Raw genomic sequence first — 23,293 nt, 5'->3', positions numbered from 1 at the left:
AGAGGGGAGCTTAAAAGAGGGAGCCGGAGACTGCCCGAGGAGTGGGAAGGCACAAGGATGAAGATGATGAGGAGGTCAGGCCTGAGGGGAGAGTGCGGGGAGAGCCAAAAGGTGAGTAGAGAGAAAATCCAGAATGAGAAAAATCTGAATCAGGCAATGAGCCAAAAGGGAATACAGGTTATATGGCTGCGTGAAAAGAAATGGCATAGTTAATTACCAGTGAAATGTCATGTGAGGATCAAAATATTGCTATGATCTTTGGCCAGAAAAAGACACATTACACCTAATAATGGATACATAAACCATTTTATTATACAGAACCCCGCCCAAACCCTGTTACATGACTGATAAGAAAATACACGGCGGTGTACATGTGGGATAACCTTCGCACACAAAACTTCAAAACAAACCATAACCACTGGAGCTTTATTGCAACCGGAGACGGTGTCCCGACGAGGAGCACTCGTACTGGAGCTCTCAGTGGAACAGCAAAAAACATAACTTCCCTATAAGACATAAAGTCAGATTACAACCACAAACGAGGACTATGGAGAATACATGTGTAGCGTGCTATCTTCTGGGGAAGGAATATCAGGCTCCTCAAAACACTCCCACTTTTATACAAGGAGACTCAACATGTACTGCAACACCAGAATACCCAGTGACACAAGGTAAACGAGAGGTTCGTGATCCTGTTCCTTCAGTTCCTTTCACCTTAAACTCAACATGCCGGCATCATTCCCTTTCATTAGCACCAATATCTTGCAACAATATAACTCATATATCAAATCTTAATATAGTCAGAGTGAGTATCTGAAATGTAAAAACAGAAAGTGTAGATAAAATATATACGTAAACACAACACACAATGGTAATGATTAAGATAATGATGAGAGGACATATTGTTAAGTATCCATATATCAACTTTTCATCTAAAAACTCTTCTATAGTAAAAATAGGGTGCAAATACAGCAGATAAAATCAAGCATCAAAGTGTCTAGCAAATCCTCTTTTAGCCAAGCATGGAAAAGTTTGTCACACATTGCACAGACAGTTGTGTGAAAAAAAAAACCCAAACACAAACTAAACCTGAATATAGTTTCATTGCAGCATAACTCAAGTTAATTATAAATAGAAAATCATGAAAAATGCATACAGTATTGATTAAAAGGTAGGCAGCAATTTTTATTAGGCAGTATATTGCCGTAGGGCTGGGGGAAAATACCAACACCATGTCATGGTGTCAGGATCTATAAAGATGATTTTCTTTGACTCTTTATTTTCATTGTTTTAGGCACAAATTTAGAACTGCATGAAGATTTCTGTACAATACAAACCGTAACAAACGCTAAATATCCAAATGGCCAGCTAGTAAATTAGCATTTCAATAATTATGTAATGTAAAATCCAGGATCGTTAACGTGTAAAAACCGCAGCTGATCCATAGTGAAAAGCTTACGAGTGTTCATTTTTATAATAATGATGATATGACGTTACTAAAGTAGAAAGTTGCATCTGGCATCTATTTAATAGCTTTTAAACACAATCTGTTCAATAAGCTTTCTATTTCAAATGCTTGTCCATCTTATAGCGTGCCTCTGCATCACTAAATCTCCTTAACTGCATCTGCATGACAACAATCAACTGCTAACGCGTGCAAGAAAGTGCATATCAAATCTTACTTCTGAGTAAATGGAGGAGAAATATGATGTCATAGACTTACATTACTGCAATATAATTCTAGCATGATACTGTATCATTACTTTATGCTGCCGTGAATAGCGCTCAAAGCTGCTGTGGAGAATTTAATGCTGGAATAGAGTTTTGCCATGATTTCCAGTGGAGCCGGGCCTGCACAAAACATCATAATTACAGTGCCTGTCATGACTCCTAATCACAAATGTCATAAAAACGACATAACATCCATCGTAAAGCTCTCGACATAGCAATGATTCAACAGAAATCATTCTGCTACAGCCTGCGAACTCTCAAACGCCAGAGCCCATGCCCCAAAAGCACACCGCTTCAAACTGTGCAACAGTCTTATGTCAGCCACCATGAGCATTATGTCATTCCTAACAACAAAACAGCTAAAAAAAACACAACAGTCTAGGAGAGGAAAACCGAGGTTCACGGCAGATACGATGTAAATTGCATATTAACATTTTGTCTATGTGGTGAGTGAGCTGTATATGTGCTTGTTAGTGGAAGTTACGTGGAACCACACCGACTCCAAGAAAGTCCTCCTTCTCCTTTTTTTGTTCGCTGTGTGGCTGTGGCTGGATGTCCACTGGTTACCATAGTGAGGTGTCGGCCAGATCACTGGAGGAGGACACAAAGCAGAGTGTGCGTGTGTGGAAAAACTGAAAGAAACACACATTCTGGTTGAAAGAGGAGGTTAGACTGAAGGAGTGGGTGAGTGGGAGAGAGAGGACTTTAATGATGCTGAAAATTGGCCCGTGACTGCGGTACACCCCTCAGGTAAATCATTGCTACAGCTTGCTGTCAACTTATCTGTCCCCTTGTCCTCCCATCTCGCCCCTCCCACGCCCCGGCTCTGCCTCGCACAGTCTCCCCCGCCTCACCCTGACTCAACTTCTTTTACGACCACATATTCAAAACTTCCATCTTCCAGCCATACTCGCCCTGTCACCATAAATAATTGGTCACATGTGTCTGTGTGCATTAGCAAGCTTTGAATTCATTGTGTATGAGTGAAACCGTTTCAGAGTGAGACCCAAGGTAAAAAGCAACTTAGTGATCAGCTACTATGCTTAGCAAAAATTTAAACTATTCCATTCTTCCTTTTGAGATACTTTTACTTCTCTACATTTAAGAAAGAAATATGATACTTTTTACTCCGCCGCATTTGTCTTGCTGCTGTGTTCACTAATTACTTTGCAGAGTAAGGTTGTACACACAAATCAAGTCATGAGCTCATAAAATATGACGCATTGCTGGAGTTTAAAACCAGCCGGCATGACAGGGAGAAATTTGTTGGCTTGTTTGGCCTCAAAGAAATTTTCATTTTAATATGCAGCCAGGAATGCAAAGCCCCATTTTTCGAATAGTAAATCTTCAACTGTGCTCGATTTGTTGTGATTCACTCGCCCTTCATTAATCTAAAATAAATCCCACAATATATTTCAAGGGGAGGGCAAGTAGCATGTCCATGTGTCCAGTCACATTATTTTCACCCTTTAGAGGCTATAACCACAGTACGATATGAAATAGTTATGTCAGCGGCAACATTAAATACTTACATGTGTAACAGCGTGAAAGACATTGATGAAGGAGTTACTTAGATCCTTTACTTAAAGGGACAGTTCACCCCTAAATCAAAATTGTGAGTGTGTGTGAGTTGCCAAGTGTTGGAGATATCAGCTGTAGAGATGTCTGCCGTCTCTCCAATATAATGGAACTAGATGGCACTCGGCTTGGGGTGCTCAGAGCCCAAAAAATACGTTTGAAAAACTCAACAGCAATGTCTCTTTCCAGAAATCATCACCTGGTTACTCAAGATAATCCACAGACCTTGTTATGAGCTGTTTCATGTCGGAACTATTTTCTTTCTACCAGTCTACACCTGCCAACTGGAGGCAGAAGGAAGCTGCATCTACTCATGGACGAGAGGTTCATGCTCGTGACAGCACAGGATGTAAACATTAACAGCACCCTCCTCGACTGAGCTGTTAGCTCAGTGGTGCTGGGTAAGCTAGCAGTAGAGGCACACTTCCCTGTGCATGGTGATAAGGTTGCCAGGTGTAGTTTGGTATAAAGAAAATAGTTCCTACATGAAACTGCTGACATTGCTGTTGAGTTTTTCAAATGATTTTTTTTTGGGCGCTTTTAGCACAGTAAGCTGAGTGCCATCTAATTCAATTTTATGTGAGAGAAGACAGACATCTCTACAGCTGATATCCCCAACACTCTGCAACTCACACCAAAACAATCTGGACTGATAAATAGCACTACAGGTAAGAGGAAAAATACGTATTTTCTGATTTGGTGGTGAACTGTCTCTTTATGTAAAAATACCATGTCAACAATATAAAAATACTCCATCACGAGTAACAGCTCACAGACAACAATAGACAGCTATAACATGACAAGAAGCCCCAGCAAGACACTGCCTGTTTGTTTGTGAGAGGTCACAAGCTTGGCAACCACTTGTTGAATTGTTAACACTGCACTGTATTATGTAGTGGAACAGAGGTTTGAAATAGCATAAAATACAACTACTCGAGTAAAAAGTACAAGTATCTCAAAATGGTACTTCAGTAAGTTAGTTATTCATTAATATTCACCACTGGTGAAAGAAACTTCTCCTCAAAGCCACGAACATTTTACTGTAAATACAAACACTTCATACTTAAATACTGGAAAGAATTTTGAATGCAGGACATTTAATGGAGTATTAATCCTATGATACCTAAGAGCTATGGGTATAAGCAGTTTTTCCTCCTCCTGTGTGTGTGTTTATATTTTCTGTGAATGATTATGTGTGTCTGAGAGGGAGGCTGTACCTGAGAACAGTGTCCGTGTGCTCAGGCAGCAAAAGTGCTGTTTCCTCTCCAGAGCTGTGCCTTCCACACTGAAGTGTATCAGATTCCTCCTCCTTAACACCAGCGAGCAACACACACACACACACACACACACACAGTTAACACATGTCTGTCCAGAGGCTATTACAGTCTAATAACTTGCAGAATAGCGGCCTAATTGCTTCTAGGAGATAATGTCTGTATCAAACGACCCACTGCCCATGTTTAACTGGTGTGCACAGCTATCAGCATGAACACATAGCTCATTTTCAGTATCACATGCAATTAGACTATAGTGATGCTGAACAGCTCAGATAGCGTGTCTCACCGAATCAGAGCTGTGCGCCAGAGTGTCAGCGTCAGCCTGGTGGGGCGAGGAGAGCGGGGCTGGCTGGTTGATGACCACTGCGCTCCTCTCCACTTCCCTGGGGGAGGGAGGAGGGGTGGCAAGGAGCAAGGAGTCCGGCTGGCCCTGCTCACACAGGCTGTAGTGCCCCAGAGGTCTTGGTGGACGGAGGGGCTGCAAAGCCTCTGGGTTCTCATCCTCAGAGTCAGATAACGCACTGCCGGGCCGCCCTGCCAGATAGAAACACAGGCAAAGAGAAAGCGGTCACTTTTCCTCAGAGCGCTGCTCCCGTCACCCCGGCGACACAGGCCATTCTGAGCAATATTTAGGGTTGCTGTTGAATGATAGTTAACACTTTTATTGTTCACATCTGCAGGGCATACAGTAGATTAATGTGTGGCTCCATTCACCTGTAGAGGCACTCGGGGCAGCGCTCCACTTGGCACTGGCCGCTGTTCCCATCTTCTGCTCCAGCTGACAGATGTACTCCATCAACTCCTGTAGTGGAAAATACAGCCATCATATCACACACCAGGGCGGGACTTTCATCATGGCTTCAGCAAGCCGTCACCCTCATAACCCTCATGATGTCCAACTTCTTCCAAGCCAAAGCCACATAAAATTGTTACACGGCAAATACACAAACACCACACTTGCTATTATATAAATATCATTATCACTGTTCAATAAACATTTAAACATTTGTTTGATTTACGATGTGTCACGGATTGGCGGCTATGCTCCCATATGGCAGATGTTAAAATTAATCTGGACACTGATTTTTAAAACATTGACCATCTACTCTGCCAGTAGCAAACGAATGTGATGGTGGTTAGCCAACAAAAACTCTGCAGGCACTTTAACAGCGGCAGCACTGACTGCCCTGAAATCCACTGATTTATATTGCACTATAAACAATTTATATTGCACAATAACAACTAAGAAGACAACAACAGACAGAAGATTCCCAACACCTGGGACATTCACAATCCCTGTATACTTGTGTATATGTTACATTAGTAAGCTTTAGGACATGAATACATTATTAATACGGCACTTTCACAAAAACAAATATTATTCATAGAGGCACTAAGCTTACGAGTGATACAAATTGTAACAAAACCTGTGCTAATGTAATGACCAAAATACAGCAGTTGTCAGGTGATTAGAATAAAACAATTACAATTTACTTGTTAATAAATACAAGCCATTCATTAGCCTTGAGGCTTTATCAGCTGATAATGAACAAGGCACAAGGTCAGTCAATGTGACACCATACGTGCACTGTTTACACATGAATGTACCATCTCAAAGCAGGATAGTTTTCCCCTTTTTTGGACAATCTCTCCGTCAGCACAGATTCAAGTTGTCCACTGTGACTTATCAAACTGTGTTTCTCACCTGTTTCTCTGCATGTAGCTGCTCCTTCTCTTTTTGGGCGACCCTCAGACTGGCCTTCAGCTCCTGGAGCTCCCTGCGGGTTTCACTCAGCTGAACCTAGAGGCCAGATATCAGAGGACGACAGGAAATGTTAGATTTCGAAGGGGACACAGAGGACTTTTATTTAGACAAAATTAAAGACATTTACACCATAAATTAATGCAGAAAAGGCACAAATGGGTGCTCAAAATTTTCTGGATGAGGATCCCCCATTTTGTATGTATACCCAAATGTTAAAACTGTGCCGTATATACAGAGTGAAGTTACAATGATAGCTTGAGATTTTGAAGAATTACTTTTTAAAGAGATTAGATGAGAAGATCAATACTACTCTCATTTCTGTATGCAGTTTAATTCACTGCAAACACACTGAAGTCAACTCACAAAATGACCCTCTAACAGAACACTTAATACAATAACTTCTTAGGAGTCTTTCTCACCCGGTTACAATCCTTTTCTCTCCCGAGCTCGACGTCCAGCTTCACTCTCTCCATTGTCTCCTCCTGAAGCCTCTCTTCCATCCTCTGCATCTCTGTGTTGAGTTTCTCCAGATGCTCCTGGTCCTTCTGTCAGGGTGACACACATACAGAAGTTAACTTGTTACTAGTTTACTCACTTCATGTCAGTCCACTGACATCACTCCATATCTGTCATACTGCATCTTTACTGGACTTTTGCTACTGCTGCTAAAGTTTGCACACTAGTCGTACTTTTATATACATGTTTTTATGCCTAAATGTAATACTTTGAACTTGTATTGGCTAGACTTTAGTATAAATAATAGATTTGAATCTTATTGTTTCTTAAAAGAATTTCTTTGCAAAGTATTAATAATAAATCAAATATAAATAGCCACTTCTCATCCATAGATGTCCATATGTTTTACAAATTTTGTGGTTATTGAAACTCCAGAAGGAAAAATTAACCTTTGGACTAACCCTTCCCTTCCCTCCCCACCGTGGCTGGCTTCGGATGAGCTGTGATGTCTAAGTCATATAATATTAAGAGTGACAAGAGAAGGAAAAAACATACAGGGATGCAGGGAAAATGAATAGCCACAGAACAAAAAAAAAAATCATCTCTTAAAATATGTGACTTATTCTCTTTGTAAATCTATGTGAAGTTTTAATAGTGTGCACAATTCGAGGATGACGCATTTGCAATTTTGTTATGCTTGCATTGTTACAATAAAGTGTTAGAATCTGGAATCTTCTCGGTATAAAACATAAATTTACTTCAGGCAATGAGGCCACTGGACCATGTGTGGAAACTTGAGTAAACTTCACAGTTTTAGCACATGATGACATAAACAATGTATCCCACTGTGGAGAGCTAAGGAAACATTTTAGCTTATAAGCCAACAGATGCATCTAACAACACAACTCAGATAGTTAAACAGTAACGGGGCATAAGCTTAATATATTCAAACCTTTAACTCTACCAAGGTACAAATACATGAAATCTTCTAAATTCTCCACTTCAGATTTGATGTTCTGCAGCACTACAGTACCTCAGCAGAGCGCTGCAGGGTCTGCCTCTCCTGGGCCCAGCGGGCTCTTCCCTCTCTCAGGGCCAGACTGGAATCTGCAAGCTGCAGGGTGAGCTGGGCAGCCTGCAGACGAGCCTGATGCAACTCAGCCTGGCCGTGGTCCCTCTGGGCCACCATGGCACTCAGATCATTCTTCAAGCCCTCTGCAGCACGCTCTGTCGTGTTCAGACGTTCCCGTAGGGCCCGCATCTCCTTTAGTGTGGCCTCGTTCTCCGCCTGGTCATAGAGGGACAAGAGAGCATGTGTTGGCTACATATCTGTAACTGTTAGGTGATTTGTCAGTCCTGAAAATAACTACTACTGATTTTGAATGCCACAATAATCTAATCTAATCTATCTGGGGCTGGGTATTGGTACTCAATACCTTTAAGGTATTGACTGAAATAACTCTGTACCAAGTCGTATCAAAACTTCTATCAAATGATAGTGGCATTTGATTGTTTTTGCAAACACATCTAGTATCTTTAACTATCAACCCAGGGATTAATCGCAACCATCCTTTCAATCCCAGCTCCTCTGGGTTCTAAATAAATGTCCGACCTCTTTCCTGTGGGCTGTGGTGAGCTTCTGGGTGAGGGTGGTGATGCTGTTTTGGAGCTGCAGGACACTTGTGTCTCTCTGGGCCAGTGAATTCCTCAGGCCCTGAAACTCCTTGGACAGACTTCGAAGTTCACCTTCTGTCTGTTCCAGTTTGGTCTGAAACAAAGACAGAAATTAAACAGATGGGAAGAGACTGTGAGAAATGAGAGAAAAGAACAACGGAGACACAGGTTTTAACATGATATACAGCATGTTCTGAATTATTACTACCTGCAGGCTCTTTCTTTCATTCTCCTCCTCTTTTCTCTGAGCACCTGCCCTCTTTGCTCTTTCCTTCATCCTGCACACACAGATTTGGTTAGTACTGATAATCAAAAGTATTCATGAGATTCACATAAAACAAAAAGGAGAAGAGACATAGCAAAAAAAAGAAAAGAAAATGTCAAACCTTTCCAACTCTGTCTCTCTCTCCACAGTTCTCTGAGTCAGGGTTTTGATATCCTCCTCCAGCTCTTTGATTCGCATTTCACTCGCCTCCCTCGCATCCAATAAAGCACTTTTCTCCTGGGCTAGTGATTCTCCAAACGCCTGCTGCTCCTAACAGACCAGAGGCATTTTTAATTTTTATGAGGAATTTTAATTTATCATGACATAGGCTAGGCTACCCATATAAAATGTTTCACATTTAACATTTTAGTGTAACAACCCAGACATTTTATTGAATTAATGTAGATTTTTATATTGAAAACGAGAGGATATTGTTTGAGCGGAGACGTGCTTTTTATCTGAGAATAAGGGCACAGACACAAAGAGAGGTATGGAAATGATAACAGGCAAATCAGTCCTAGTCAAATGATCTGGCACCTTGTCATTTGCATAGCTCTATACACCACCTTCTGCTCCATCTCCATCTCGTGAATCTTTTCTCGACTGTGCTTCAGCTCTCCTTGCAGTCTGGTGATATCACTTTCTATTTCTTTGCGTCTCCTGTCCCAGGCGTCCCTCGCCCTCCTGTACTCCTCCTTCTCTTTCTCCCTCTGCCTGTTTGCTGCCTCCAGCGCCTGCAGCAGCTCAGCGCGCTCTCGCAGACATTCCTGCAGTCGACTCTGACAAGAGACAGGAGGAAGCAGGCAGCGGATGGGGAATCATAATTGTGCTGTAGTCTTTGTGTGCCAGCAGTAAACAACAATATTGATTTCCCAGCATATGTGTTTTATCAGCACTCATTAATTTTGCAAAACTGAAAACATACTCTCCTTCACTACCTTGTAAATCTATTCTGTATTTGTTATGCTCACCTGCAGCAGTTCGGCCCTGGGCACTACCAGCAACATATCTGTGCCTCCTTCCTCTCCATGGGGCTCCTCCTCAAGGGTCACCAGATCCTCAAGTGGCTTTGGAGCGCAGAAAGTAAATTTAGAGCTGCGGGAGCACACTTCCCCCTTAGCATCGATATATGCAAACTCATACTCTTCGGAGCTGGCCTTGGGTAGGTAGGAGGCTAAAAAAAAGTGGAAAAAGACACATGTTGACATTAATTATTAGTGGAAAATAACGGTGTTTCAAAGTAGCCCAAATATAATTTTTAACTGGCTTCTCCAATATAGGCTATTACAGGTGGGAAAAAAATCAATACAGCTTAGTATCGCAATATTTTGTGTAGAAATATTATATCAATACTTGGATGCCAAGTAGCAATTTTTTATTATAAAAGTTATTAATATTGCAGTACAACTTAAATTTTTAGTAGCCTACCAGAATGATAAAATAAACTGCTTTTTCAGATTCATTTTGCTGCAATAAAAATGACTGAAGTGAGATGAACAAACTAAAAACTTTATTTCACTAGATAAAACAGATGTTGACAAAGCTCTTTTTTGAGGACATCATTTTCAGTTAAAAATAGGTAATAAATGGCAATATATAACAATAGATGTTTTTGCATTTGTCAACATATTGCTAAACCTTTAAAAGTGCAATGATATTGTAACATGACTTAAGTATCCTATTGTATTGTGGGGCCTCTAGTGATTCCCATCCCTACTATATATTGTGTTGAACAAAAACAAGTGGAAGCTAAGTGCACAGTGGATATATAGGTAAATGCCTTTAATTTTTGGGAAAGCTAATCCAGGGTGTCTGCAGGTATCAGAGAGCTTTAATGCTTTTAAAGACCTGATCAATACACCTTTTAACCAAAGTTAGGACATATTTTTGGACAAATCATGGTTTACTTACTGAAGTATCGCAGGTAAGCATTGCAGGCAAGTAGTAAAGATGTGGTCTTTGGCAGAGGTTAGTGTTATGTAGAAATATGGTTATCATAGTGAGTAAAGTCAATCTAAATTTGCCAACAGGTAAGTGCAAGTATGAAGTAAAATGACAGTATAATAGTTTTTTTTTTAAATTAACATTAGAAATGTGGACTTTTACATAGAAAAGCTTCACTCATTTTCACCAAAAGAAATTTAAAAAATTGGTAAATTAGATAAAAATGTCTAAAGTAGTTCAGACCTCACAAATTCAGACTTTGAAGGCCTTAATGTTGTAACATTGAATTTAAGACATTTTAAGACTTTTTAAGGACCTGCAGACACCCTGTAATCACCTGTTAAGATTGCTATAAATCTCTATGAAATAGCCTGATGCTACTTTGGTATTCATACAATACTAGCCTTTATAGAGTTTGTTCATTTTATTTGTCATTTATATGGCTTTAATATTGTAATGCATAAAATATTACATTTTTAAAATTATATTTCCAGTAGATTTTTTGCTGGACTGCAGCAACTTTAAATGAGCATAATGTTGCAGTGCAGCTTCCGACCGACAGCGGCAGCACTGAGGTCATTCAGCACAGGTGAGCAAGGGGAAAAAATGGCGTCGTGCGCCATTTTTGATTTCGCAGCGGTCGCAAACACTTCAGTGGGAATTAGCTGAGGTTTCGTCACATTGTACTAACCTGGTACATACTTTCTCCTCCTGATATATCATTAAGAAGTCCAGCTTGCCTCGACCGACTTCCCGTTTTCTTCCGTCGAAGTATTTACTGTGCACAGGAAGCTGAAACAGGTTGGTGACTTCAACGGTCCTGATTAGGACTATGTTAGCTAACTTTTAACAGGTGTTTCTTCCCTTTGGAGATGCCTCTTAAAGTAGAGTAAAGTGTCTGCTTTATGGCCACATATGGTGCTTAGAGATATACTTACATTTTGTAAGATACACTTGTTCTCTGTCTAACTGGGGGTCAGCTTAGGGGGTCAGAGTGATTAACCCTGGTCTTACGACGAAGTTTGTTACCTCGTCAAATGATGCTAGAGTTTAGGTTACCGTTAGCCTCCGCCTACTGAAGTCAAAGCACATCTCCAATGTCTTAAAATGTGTCTTTGTATGAGTTAACCAGCAATGCTACTAAATTCCCTGTCTTACTGGGGTTCGCGTTAGCTTAACGTTAGATAATAATATCGACGTTTATCTCCATCCGTTCAGAGTGATTAGCCCTGGTGTTACGACGAAGTCTGTTCCCTGGTGGAATGCTGCTAACGCTAGTGTTTAGGTTACCGTTAGCCACCGCCTGAAGACGTAAAAACACATCTCCCATGGCTCAACATTTGTCTTGTTTTATCTTGTTCGTATGATATATTTTGTTTGATAGCAGCCACGTACACATCCAAGAAGCAAATAGGCTTTGTTTAGAGTTCGTTAAATTGGCAAATTCAGTGACTTATCTGTGAGGACAGGTGCTCTGAGGGGCAGCCTGCGTTGACGGTGCTGCTGTTTGGCTAGCTCCAACAAGCTAACTGCTCATTAAACAACAACGTTTTCGCAATCTGCTATATTTTACACATACTATATTAATACGATACCTGTTCAGTAAGAAGCAAAAATAACATTTTGTTAATGGTGCTAGTCATGTTTTCTGTCTCACAGAAAGTAGAGTTTCCCTGCATTGACAGTGCCACTAAATGATTTCTTGTTATTAGCATGCAGTTGCATCTTCGTTTATTTCCTTGTTTAACCATATGCATGTATCTCCACATTCTTAATCCTCTTTCATTTCTGTCCTCTCCTAATAACAGAGGCAGGAGCTGATGATGTTATACCTCCAGCTTCCCACTCTGACCAAAGAGCAGCCAGCCACAGCCCGTGACTTCATCCAGCCCATAAAGTAAGCTAACCTAATATTATCCTTATCTCACACAGGCTATAGCTTTAGGATGATTTACTTTTTTCTGTTTCACAACACGTGTACAATAAAGGGGGCCAGATGGAAAACAGACAGGAAGAATGACATACAGCAAAGTTTATGAGCTGTATTGTAACTTACAGCACCCGCTCAGGTCACAGTGCTGGCAACCTTTTTTTTAAATCACTGCATCGCTGATGATGATAAGGAACCATCAGCAGTTTCTTTAGACTTTCCTCCCTCTGCTCCCCTTCCAATGCAGAATGACATTGACAGTTAAGTTAGTGATAAATCACTCTACTAGAGGTCAATGCCACACCTGCTGCACACGTGCCCCTCACACTGAATCAGGCTTATCAGTTGCCACTGATAGACAGGACAGAGCACTGTATTCTCCCATGAGTAGTGGTAGTCAGAACAGGCTTTGACAAAGGCATTGTCTTTGACATCCTCATTACTCAACCTCCTGCATCCTAAAGAAATTCATTCAAACCATGACAGAAACTGTGTCTGTGTTAGAGAAAGTGCTGTGAGTGATATTTCTCTTTTGTACAGGATATTTTCCTTTTTACATCTGTGGAAATACTCTTTTAAGCTAGAAACTAACTAACATTTTCCTCCGCTCAATACGCCAGTCGCTAGCCTTTTGTGTACAAGAGAGCAATTCAATTTACAGAAACATCAATCTCTTGCTGAAGGTTTTATGTGTGGATCTAAGCACCGTACCAGTATAGATTCTGGCTAACTATGGGAAATAAAATACAATTAGAAAACAAGGGCATGAGTACCCTGGAAGTGCACACAGCAGTTGACATCTGTGCCCTCTTGATAGTCGGCCGGGGCCAATGCCCAAACAAATGTGTGGTAGTCCTTCACTGACGACCATCCCACCTGAGGAAGAAAACATGCTGTTATTTTACTGTTGAATACATGTACTCGTTATTCACTTGATTTTTGTGACAGTCATTAGATTAACAATACCTTGAAGAGCCCTATCCAGTCATTGCTGGCCCAGTTGTGCTGTGAGCTCAGTGTGTAGTGGCAGTCGACTCTGCTCTGAGGGAAGTAACTGCAGCCCACGTTTCTGAACTCCACCAGCCAAGCCTTTTCCATGGCAACACACAAGAAAGGCAGGCTATTCTGCACCTACAGGAAAAGAAACACAATGTTCAAACATGAGTTGGTAATTGTTCTTTTGGTTATTACATCCAATTTCAAAGTAGAAACTGACACACATGGATAGATGAGCAAATTGTGAAATAGGTAAGAGGTGACCGCTGGAGAACAAACAAGACAGAGCCGGCAGTCTGTGAATATTTATTCAGTGTAAGGAGATATCCTGACTGAGCACACACTTCGGGAGAAGCCACCAGAACTAAACCGCAGTGACAGCGTGGCCTTTGAGCAACAAGACATATTACATGTTTGTCAGTAGAGCTATTTTCAGTCATCGTCAACATCATTTGCTATTGTACACCGTCACGTGTAAGCATGGAGTGCAAGGTGTTTGGGGCCCTCCAGCATGTATAGGGCTCAAATTACACCTGCAAATACACTGTGAATTTTGAGGAATTCTTGCCGGCAGTTAACCACTTGGAGATACGTGTCACTTACAGAAAGCATTATTTATTCATTTAGCACTGTGTGGGGGATTGAGTCCTCCACGGGTCATATGTGCTAAAATGCTAGATGTACCCTGTCATGACATAAATTAACCAGACTAATATGACAGCTAGGGTTGGAAATTAACTTCTGTGCCTTGTGGATTTCTAGGATCTTCCGGCCACTTAATATATTACCATTGTTTTGTTTTTGGCTGCTAGGTGAAGCAAATTCAGCAGCCACTTGTATGTTTTACCAGCATGTGGCTGGTGCTAATTTCAAACCCTGATGACAAAATGTGCAAGGAAAACATCTAGAAGGAACTCTTACAGAGCACGTTGCAATTGTGGATTAACTGGTTCTTTCCCATTCTTTATATTTATCTCCTGTGGTGGAGTCATAATCCAATGTAATTATGTGGGTGTTGAGTTTTCTATTTTAGTAAAGCATCACTCTGAACTTAGGAATGAGAGCAGAAACTTTGTTAAATATTGCACAACATTTTGCAGATGCCTTCAAAACCAATAGATCAGTGGCAAAACTATACAGTAGCTTTCGGAGGGTTCACATTACATAGCACGAGGCTTGAGGCCCAACAGTAGCACATGTCGAGAAAACAGTGTGCCGTGCATGTCGATGTAAGCTTAAGAAGATAAACGTGTAAACATGACGACTTAAAGCACATTTGAAACTGTACTCGGTAATTATCACTATCCAATTAGTTAATGTGCTGCGCGTGCACGTCAGGCGAGACAATAACAGGCTTTGTTAAATACAAAAGACATCTGCGCACATTATCTCTCGGCCGTCTCGCGTATCTCGCTTACCTTTTATCGCCCTCACTTCTCTGAAAACGGTCTAAACGAGCCGTCTCTGTATCAGATACAGGAGTCACTGTGCGTGACAAGACAACAAAAACATGAGAAACACAGACGCGTTTTTCCTCCTCGGGCTCAGTTGCTCCACTAACCCGAAACAATAACAAAAAAAGCCAAAGCAAAACACAAGCATGACAGCTTCACTTACACCGCGGAATTATGGGAGCTGTTGTTCACCACGTCTATAATATTCTGCTGAACAACCGTTCTTTAAACTACAATCCCCAGGCTCAAAGCAGAAGAACAGAGGTCGCACTGGACGTAATATGATGCTTCTCATCAGGGACCGTTGTTTTTCTCATCGGATGTGAAAGCACAGAGTTCTATTGGTTGTCCGACAGAGGTGTGCAGAGTGACCAATGGAAATCAGTATCTCTTGTGTGCGATGAGGAAAACAACGATTAGCGATTGAGACTGCGAAACGGATGTGCGGAAGAGAGCAATCTGACCCTTTTTAAAATTTATGTTATGATTTTTTTTTCACATACAACGTTCACCTCACAGGCAACAAAGATAATCTTGCATATTTTTTTTGTTTGTTATTATTGCGCATATTTTTAGCGGCTGGAAGTTGGACAATACACACTATGAAAGCTATTTATTTATTTTATTTATTTGTTTATTTATCAGGGACAATGCATATTAATGAACAGTGAACTGTAAATATACCATCATCCGCAGTCCCTGGCCAGATCTGAGTTTGCAGCCTAAGTAATAAAAAAGTTAGAATGACATGAATTTGAAGGACAGTAAAATATAAGTTCTCTGCTACCTGCACATAATCTATTTAATTTAATAGTTCTTTGTTTATTTATTTATTTATTTATTTTTGGCTGATCACTTAAATCAATGTCCCATAAGGTCCAGTCAAGCTTTACCGAGTTATAACCAGAACTAAATCCATGTTGCAGGTATGATGGGGATTTTAAGTTTTATCAAACAAGTCATCCCACTTTTGAAAAGCACCTTAGTTTGGTAATTCAGAATCAGGTTTATTAAGAAGTTGGTTTTCACCTACCAGAAATTTTCCATGGTGTTTGGTACATACAATAAACATACAATGCACATATTAAGAGGAAATAAAAAAAGGCAAAATACTGCAACAGTCAAGAACATAAATAGAGAATAGAAAAGTCACAGTAAACATATGAAAAAATACTATAACCAATATGAACAATACTGCTGTTTCAGAATTAGAAAGCTGTACAGTTTTGTGCAGCATGTGCAAAACTACTTAATGGCTTGAGAGGCTCAGAGTGTGCCTGCTAATACTTGGAGGTGCAAATGAATCAGCATGATGATGTTACAGCGCAGGACAGCAGATGGCAGCACACCATCTGAAAACCCAATGCTTTACATTCAGGCTGTCACATGCAGACCATATCCCTAAACCATGTAAAACACACAGTGCATGTCTTTTAGCCTCCTCAGGCTGTCTCACGGCATCTTGGTGCACATTTTGTTTTTGTCTTTTTCCATTATGTAGGAAAGACATTGGATAGAAGGAATATAGTATTAAATCAGGCTGCAACATTAGATCTGAAATAGAAAAGTGGAGATGCTGAAGGCTGACGTCTTCTTAACTTTACATAAATTAAGCCTGCTGCAATTTAGGTTTTGCAAATATTAGGACAGAGCAGCAGAGTATATCACTGGCTGAGTAGGGAGATGACAGTACCTCAGGATGCGGAAAATGTTACTCTAAAGTTGCTGAGTGGCAATGTGTTGGAGTAATTTGTTTAATTGTTTGTCTTCGACCAAAATGCCCAATTGTGAGTTTTTATATGAAATACATATTTGAATATCGGCTTTGTAATGAACATAAACTCCGTCTGAATAGATTTAGAGCAAGAGTAAATATGATTATTAAGGGTGTTAAAACAAATCTCCACTGCAGTATCCTCAGTACGAACCAGTTGGCTGCCTGTAACCACAAAAAGCAAAAACCCAGATCACAGACGTGGAGATTGAAATTACTATTTAAGATTTAAGGTTATCATGCCTCAGTAACCACAGCTTAAATAAAGCTCATCCTATGTTATTATAGTTATTGATGTTCTTCCCATAGCCAGCTTATTTATCTCTGCTCATTGATGAGTCAATCCAGTCACACAGTACTTTACTCCTCCTCAATTAGTGAGTCCAGTTTGGCTAATTTAGTCTGTTGAAGACACTATAAGGACGCTTCATGTAATTTTATGCCGACGGACAGTCGATGTTGAGGCCCTATAAATTGTGTTTAAGTGGATTAATAGTGTGCTGAGCCTGTGTGGGCAAAGTGGTGCTGCAAGTAGTGGCTCTCTATGCAGTTGGATAATTAAATAGGTTGTACTGCAATGACTAGCTTTTTCAGGAGCCATTGTTTATGTGTGTCTTAGGTTAGGATGTTGGGAAATGAATTTAAGAAATGTTCTTAATTTGATTTTGTTGCAGCTGTAGGTTCCACAAGATTCGTAATTGGTGTCTTGCTTCTGCTTTATTGTTATTGTTTCAATTAACCAGTATGAAAAGCCGTATGCATGAATATAAAAATAACTCTTTATGAATTTTATATGTACTCTGACTCGTGCTGGCTTTGTACGTGTTTGCTAATTGTCGGGTGTTTTTTGTCATTGTTATTTCAGAGGAAAGTATGGCAGACTTGAGTTAGCCTTGACTTTGAAGCCTCCCTGTTGTGTGAAGTTAAAAGATGGCTGTGCAGTATGTGAGGCTTCACCCTAATAGAGACTAGACTGAAAGTGGATTGTCCATGAAACTGCTTGATCTTGACCTGGCGGCCTGCTGTTATGGCTCCTCTGTCTGTCTTAACCCCCAACCCCTAACACATGCACGCACATACACACCCATGCATACTTTTTGTCTTTGGGAAGTGTGTTCTGGACTAATGTCAATGCTTTTAAGCATTAGGTAGAAAAAAACACCCCACTATCAACTGTTCTGGCACAAAAGCATGCATGCTGTTTATTTATCTGTTGCAGAACTGTTCCACACAAATTTAATCCCTGTCGTCTGCTGATTTCTAGCAGCCTGGCTTGGAATTCCTCTCAATATAAGAAAATGGTGTAGCCCCTGAGTGCTACTGCAGTTTTATTACCTGAGGTGGTCTGTCTGAATATAGCTTACCACATGTCTCATTCAAAGGGAATGGCAGGTATGTGTCACTAGTCATAAATTGTAACTTGCCTTCAGCAGTAATCAGTTGCCAAGGAAACCTCAAATGGGATTATGACCTTCTGTTGTGTATAGGCAAGTAAACTGTTAGAGTTGTCAACATCCAAGACAGAAACATTAAAGATTTATGTCAGCAAACAATTTATTTTCTCATCATACTAAATTAAAGCGCGATGTGTCTTGTGTGCGAATAGAGCTTTTAGAAATACATTTTTTTTTTCTATAAAGGATGTCGTATTATTTAAAGCAATCTGCGCTTTTTTGAGTTAAATAACGGCCATCACTGCAGGGTGAGTGATGTAATAAGTGAGGGCTGTGTGATCATGTAGTCAAAGAAAGGCATTAGAAAGGTAGAAAACAAAGAAAGAGGGAGTAGGAGCAGAGTGCCTAGAAGGAGGGCAGAGTGTTGGGAGGGCGGAGATGGAGAAATGGGGGACGGTGGTATTTAGTATGCACGGCCAAGCTGCCCCATCTGCTTAGCGCAGCAGTCCCTGTCGTATAACTGTCTACAGGCCGTGGGCCACATAAAGAATGTCTCAGATTTGATGTAATTCCGCAAAATTAATGACAGCTTTACTCGGTATGGGCCGTGAGGGAATGATTAGTGTTTGATCGTCCATCTGATCAGTTCCCTTGGCTGGCTGTAGGAGAGATGCCCCACTATATGCCTGCATGCTGTCTGTGACAAGCACACACAGATATACCTATCCCAAAATCATCCCTGGGCCCCCACGCTCTAGTTTTGGCTTGAGTTCTGGTTCCCGTTTCCCTCAGCACAGACAACCAATATCTTGTTAAAGTCTCTGTGCTGTGACACTTCACATCAAAATGAACACCTACTGATGGGCTGGATGCGGGTCCCACTGGTGATGTGATTCTGTACAGGGCAGTTTTTATTTCAGGCTGTGCAGTATTTCAAAGGAAAGTGGGCCAACCAGCATCCAATTTAGAGAACTCAGAGGTCACACTATGACCTTTTACAAGATATGCTTTACTGCAGCTGTGATTGGAATTGGGTATTAGTTTTTAAAAGAGATGGGGAATGGATTGGGAATTTGAGCGAAGAAATTGATCCGCTGGATGGATTGCAGGAGTTGGACAAGTGGAATTCCTCTCCTCCTTTTAATTCAGCCCCACCTCAGCCGGCCCAACCCCCATCTCTTTTCTCCTCTTGGGCTGCTGCGTTTACAAGCGAAGGGGGCATTCTGTTTTACAAGTGAGCCTGGTGCGTCTCGGTGTGCTAGCAACATTAAAATTGAACCCGTCTTATCTGTGCAAAGCGTGAGGCTTTACATCAGAGGCTGTCGCGCTGCTGCCATGAGGCTCCTGTGTGCTTTTATGTAATGTGGTGCAGTCAAAAACCCAGCGGACAATTAAAGTGAGCTGATAGATAAACAAGTGATTGAAGACAGGGGTGTTAGTTTGTGGAATGTAAGGTAGAGTTGGGGGAGGGCAACTTCATTGCTGAGCGGTTTACTATTGTTAACAAGGCCAAATCCAACACATGACACACATTTCTCAGCCAAATCAAGTGTCATCATCACTTTATAAACAGATCGATGTGGGGAGAAATGTTGTTTTCAAAGTCGTACCTATTTTGTGCTGAGTTGCATATGGCAAAGCTAATTTCCCATCTGACCATTAGTACTCTGGTCCAGTACCAAGCACAGGGAGCCTAATTCAGCAAAGGCTTGGGGAGGGTTGTGTTTCTGCCAACACAGATTGTTGGACAGATTGGCAATCCTTCACTGTGTATGGATGCAGTGTTTTTCCCTGAAATTGTTGGCCATTATAACAAATTACTTGCAAAAACACCATTAAAGTAAACAAAAAACCCTCTTGCATCTGTTTTGATGCTAGGCCTGTTCCAGTTCAATTGCAGCTCAGTTCATTATCCTCTCTCAGTTTTCCTCTTTCCTCAGTATTTTTCCATTTTTGTACTCTCTTCCATAACACTGTCTTTCCAAATTACTTGAACGTATTTCCTCCCGCCTGGGTCCCCCCTTCCCAATCGGCATCCTCTGATCTCCTTTCATTCTGCTTTCTTTCTTGGCCCACTCCTCCTCCCCCACTGCTTTCTCTTTCTCCTCCACATTTTATATTTTTGGCTGAGCTGAGGACCTTTCTTAGCGCAGTGACCTTTCTGGTTTTAAATTAAGCCCCACTGCGGCATGTCTCTCTTCATAGACCGCCGGTTACGAGCCTTCAGAGAACCGCAAAAAAATAACGATTCTGATGAAATGGCCCCTTTAAAAAGCTCTTCCAAATTCCTTTTACATTTTTCTTCCTCTCTTCCCCCCTTTCTGGTTGCATTAATATTCACACTAATGAGGAACATCCTAAAGAGCAGACCATGGAAAATGTGAGATGAGATGCATGCACATGCCTCCCCACATGCACATCGTACACACACTGTTGCTCATTGCTAATGGGTTCTAATCAAATGTCATGTATGTTTGAAGTGATTTATGAAAACTGGGCAGCGTAAGCTTGCAATGTGATTGCTTAATCAGAACGAGACCATTTTTCAATGGATAACCCAGTTTGTGGCCTTTTAGAAGATACCATGCTTTACATTATGTGATTAATAGGCTTCTATTAAATTGTATTTAGATGATGAAGAGGGTTTTTTTTTTTTTACTGCACTGAGGTCATGTTGTTACCTGGTTGTTCCGAATTTGTTTCAACACTTCACATATGTCCAGAATTTCACAGTATGATGTCAACGGGCTGGTGCTTTGTTAGAAAACAAGGTGATGATAAACCTCAGCGTAGCATCGTCATATGGGACCTCCCAGGTGCTGAGTAAGGCTGTAATGGCCTCGTTCGCTATCATCATCCTCTGGTCTCCTGTGCATTGCTTTCGGTAAATGAAAATGAGGAATCTGAGTCAGTCAACCAAAGCGTGATACATAAATGCCTCAAATTAAATTGAAACAACATGAGCTGTGTTCGCTTTCCAAAGCCACAATTAAACCATACCTGTTCATTGCACCCCTATAAAACTCAAGACAGAGAAAGCAACAGCAATCACAGGGAATAATCAGAGCAATTAAGCCCTCCAGTCAGGGCTGTGCTGAGGGCTGTTTCGGGCCTCATGGGAAAAGGTTACAAGTGAGTGTTGTAGAAGTACAGTGTCTTGGAAATGCTCTAAATTTAGGTGAAGAACTACCAGTTTTTTTTAATGAATACACCTCTTTACTATAATTCAGATGACTTTGGGTGCTATGCAGACATATAACCTTTATTTAATCAAGTAATCTTATTGAGGTCAAAAATTCTTTTGCAAGAAAGCCCTGAGTACAGCAGAAGAAATAAGCAAAGAGAGAAGACCACAATCAGATAGATAGATAGATAGATAGGTGGAGACTTAATGACTGATTGACTTATTTTATTAATCGTGAGGGGGATTTAGGCACCCAGTAGCTTACTTATATACTTATATAATTTACTATTACTATTACATATATTATTACACAACATATGCAAAAATGTGTACACAAAGGGATAGGGAATATAAGCGAGAATAAAAACACACAACAGTGAAATGATATTCTAGTTCCAGAACTACAGAGAGCTGTTAGTATAATAGATATGCTTATGATGGTACTGCAAATGTAGGTGGTGAACAGTGCAGGTATTGCAATGTAAAGTGATTAACTTGGTCTTTGGTGTGTACATTAAACATACAAGTAGAGGCAGTAAAGGCAAAGTACTGCAACAGTCAAGAACATAAATATAGAGCAGAAACATTACAATAAAGATATGAAAAGGTATACACACCAGAAACATAGTTTAAAATCCCACAGTTATGTTAAAGCTTTTTAATCTTTGCAGGCATAATTTTTTCCATTGATAGGGCGCATATTATTTGAAGGCAGTCTTTTCAAACTCAGTATTTATCTGTGTGGTGTCTAGAGTTAGCCGGTCCTGAGATCTGGTCTGGTAGTTTTAGAAGCCGAGAAGAGATGTGATATATTAAGTCAGCTTTATTAGACGACATTTATAAACAAAGATGATGGCATGTAATTCTGTGCCCGATGCTAATGGAGACCAGCCTGCTTTTTCATATAGTGCACAGTGATTACTATATTTATCTCCTGTAATGAAGCATGAGGCACAATAGTACTTTGCAACATTAAAGACTTTTTTTGTAATTCTGGAAGAGCTTAGCACCATACTGGGTTTATTGCACCGGGAGGATGGCTGTATTGGAGCACATCAGAGCTGCACTTTTTCCAGTTACATATTTTACGTCATAAAATTTCCACTGACACCCTCAGACGCAGACACAGTACCAAGAAAAAAAAAACACTCTGTGGAAAATTAAGAGCAATGCGATGTGGAAATATGCAGACATCAAATATGCTGGGTTTCTCTACTCAACAGATTGGTCCTCTCCGCTAAGGAACGAGCACACTGTGGCCTTGAATATTAATCCCCCCCCCCCCCCCCCCCCCCCCCCCCCCCCCCCGCCTATATGGGCTGCATCTAACAACATGCAGAGATGATTTCTTGGGCTTCTCTCCTAAGGTGCTCCTTGTAGCCTTGGTAACCCTAATGAATTATGGGCCAGCCCAGTTAAAACATGTGTGGTATTACCCCATTCCAGGGTGTGTCCTCCTGGGTGTCTATGAATCACTGATCTCATCAGACTGGTTCTCTCTCTCTCTCTCCTCCCTACTCCTCACATCTCTCTCTTTCTCTCTCCCTCCCTTCGCTCCCCTCCCCCATTCCCTGTCACACTCCAGTCCCCTGGGGCGTCTGTCTGGGATCTGCCAGGCTCATCAGCGTAGGAGAGGAGAAGGCTAACTGGGAGCCCGTACTGGCTGTAAATCTGACCAGGGAGGGAGGGGAACCTGCAGTGGCCACACTTCCACTGCAGCCCAGTAAGTCCAGCGGCCCCCCCAGTGCACTGAAAAACCTTTTACTTGCGTCAACATGTGCAGGCACACACATGCACACAAATACTCAAGGTAGTTTTTACTCAGGTGTTCAGGTGTTCACTGCCATCATCGCTCACCTGCAAGTGTTACT

At 41.1% G+C, this 23,293-nt stretch overlaps 1 protein-coding gene and 1 non-coding gene across 3 annotated transcripts; one reads left to right on the top strand and one right to left on the bottom strand.

The window, feature by feature from the left end:
• Positions 1 to 287: 287 nt before the first annotated feature.
• calcoco1a (calcium binding and coiled-coil domain 1a) lies at positions 288 to 15,240 on the bottom strand. 2 transcript variants are annotated; one of them, XM_033630205.2, is made up of 15 exons: positions 15,035 to 15,240; positions 13,587 to 13,751; positions 13,394 to 13,496; positions 9,718 to 9,920; positions 9,313 to 9,525; positions 8,868 to 9,010; positions 8,690 to 8,759; positions 8,420 to 8,575; positions 7,841 to 8,095; positions 6,771 to 6,896; positions 6,292 to 6,387; positions 5,301 to 5,388; positions 4,873 to 5,120; positions 4,527 to 4,618; positions 288 to 2,322 (listed from the first exon to the last, which is right to left on the bottom strand). In XM_033630205.2, the coding sequence occupies exons 2-15, from the start codon at positions 13,716 to 13,718 to the stop codon at positions 2,295 to 2,297; spliced, it is 1,953 nt and encodes a 650-aa protein (XP_033486096.2). In that variant the 5' UTR covers positions 13,719 to 13,751; positions 15,035 to 15,240; the 3' UTR covers positions 288 to 2,294. The 2 variants fall into 2 exon arrangements, with proteins under 2 accessions (XP_033486096.2, XP_033486095.2); XM_033630204.2 differs by having other exon boundaries at positions 8,868 to 9,016; positions 15,035 to 15,238.
• LOC117258951 (uncharacterized) lies at positions 11,355 to 23,126 on the top strand. Its single transcript, XR_004501792.2, has 3 exons — positions 11,355 to 11,491; positions 12,499 to 12,587; positions 23,008 to 23,126. It is a non-coding gene; the product is annotated as an uncharacterized LOC117258951 (transcript).
• Positions 23,127 to 23,293: the final 167 nt, after the last annotated feature.

Source organism: Epinephelus lanceolatus, chromosome 8 (genome assembly GCF_041903045.1).
Source record: "Epinephelus lanceolatus isolate andai-2023 chromosome 8, ASM4190304v1, whole genome shotgun sequence".
In the NCBI taxonomy this organism is placed as follows: Eukaryota; Metazoa; Chordata; class Actinopteri; order Perciformes; family Serranidae; genus Epinephelus; species Epinephelus lanceolatus.
The sequence above is the reverse complement of the archived record's forward strand: the minus strand, read 5'-3'. Positions and strand labels throughout refer to the sequence as shown.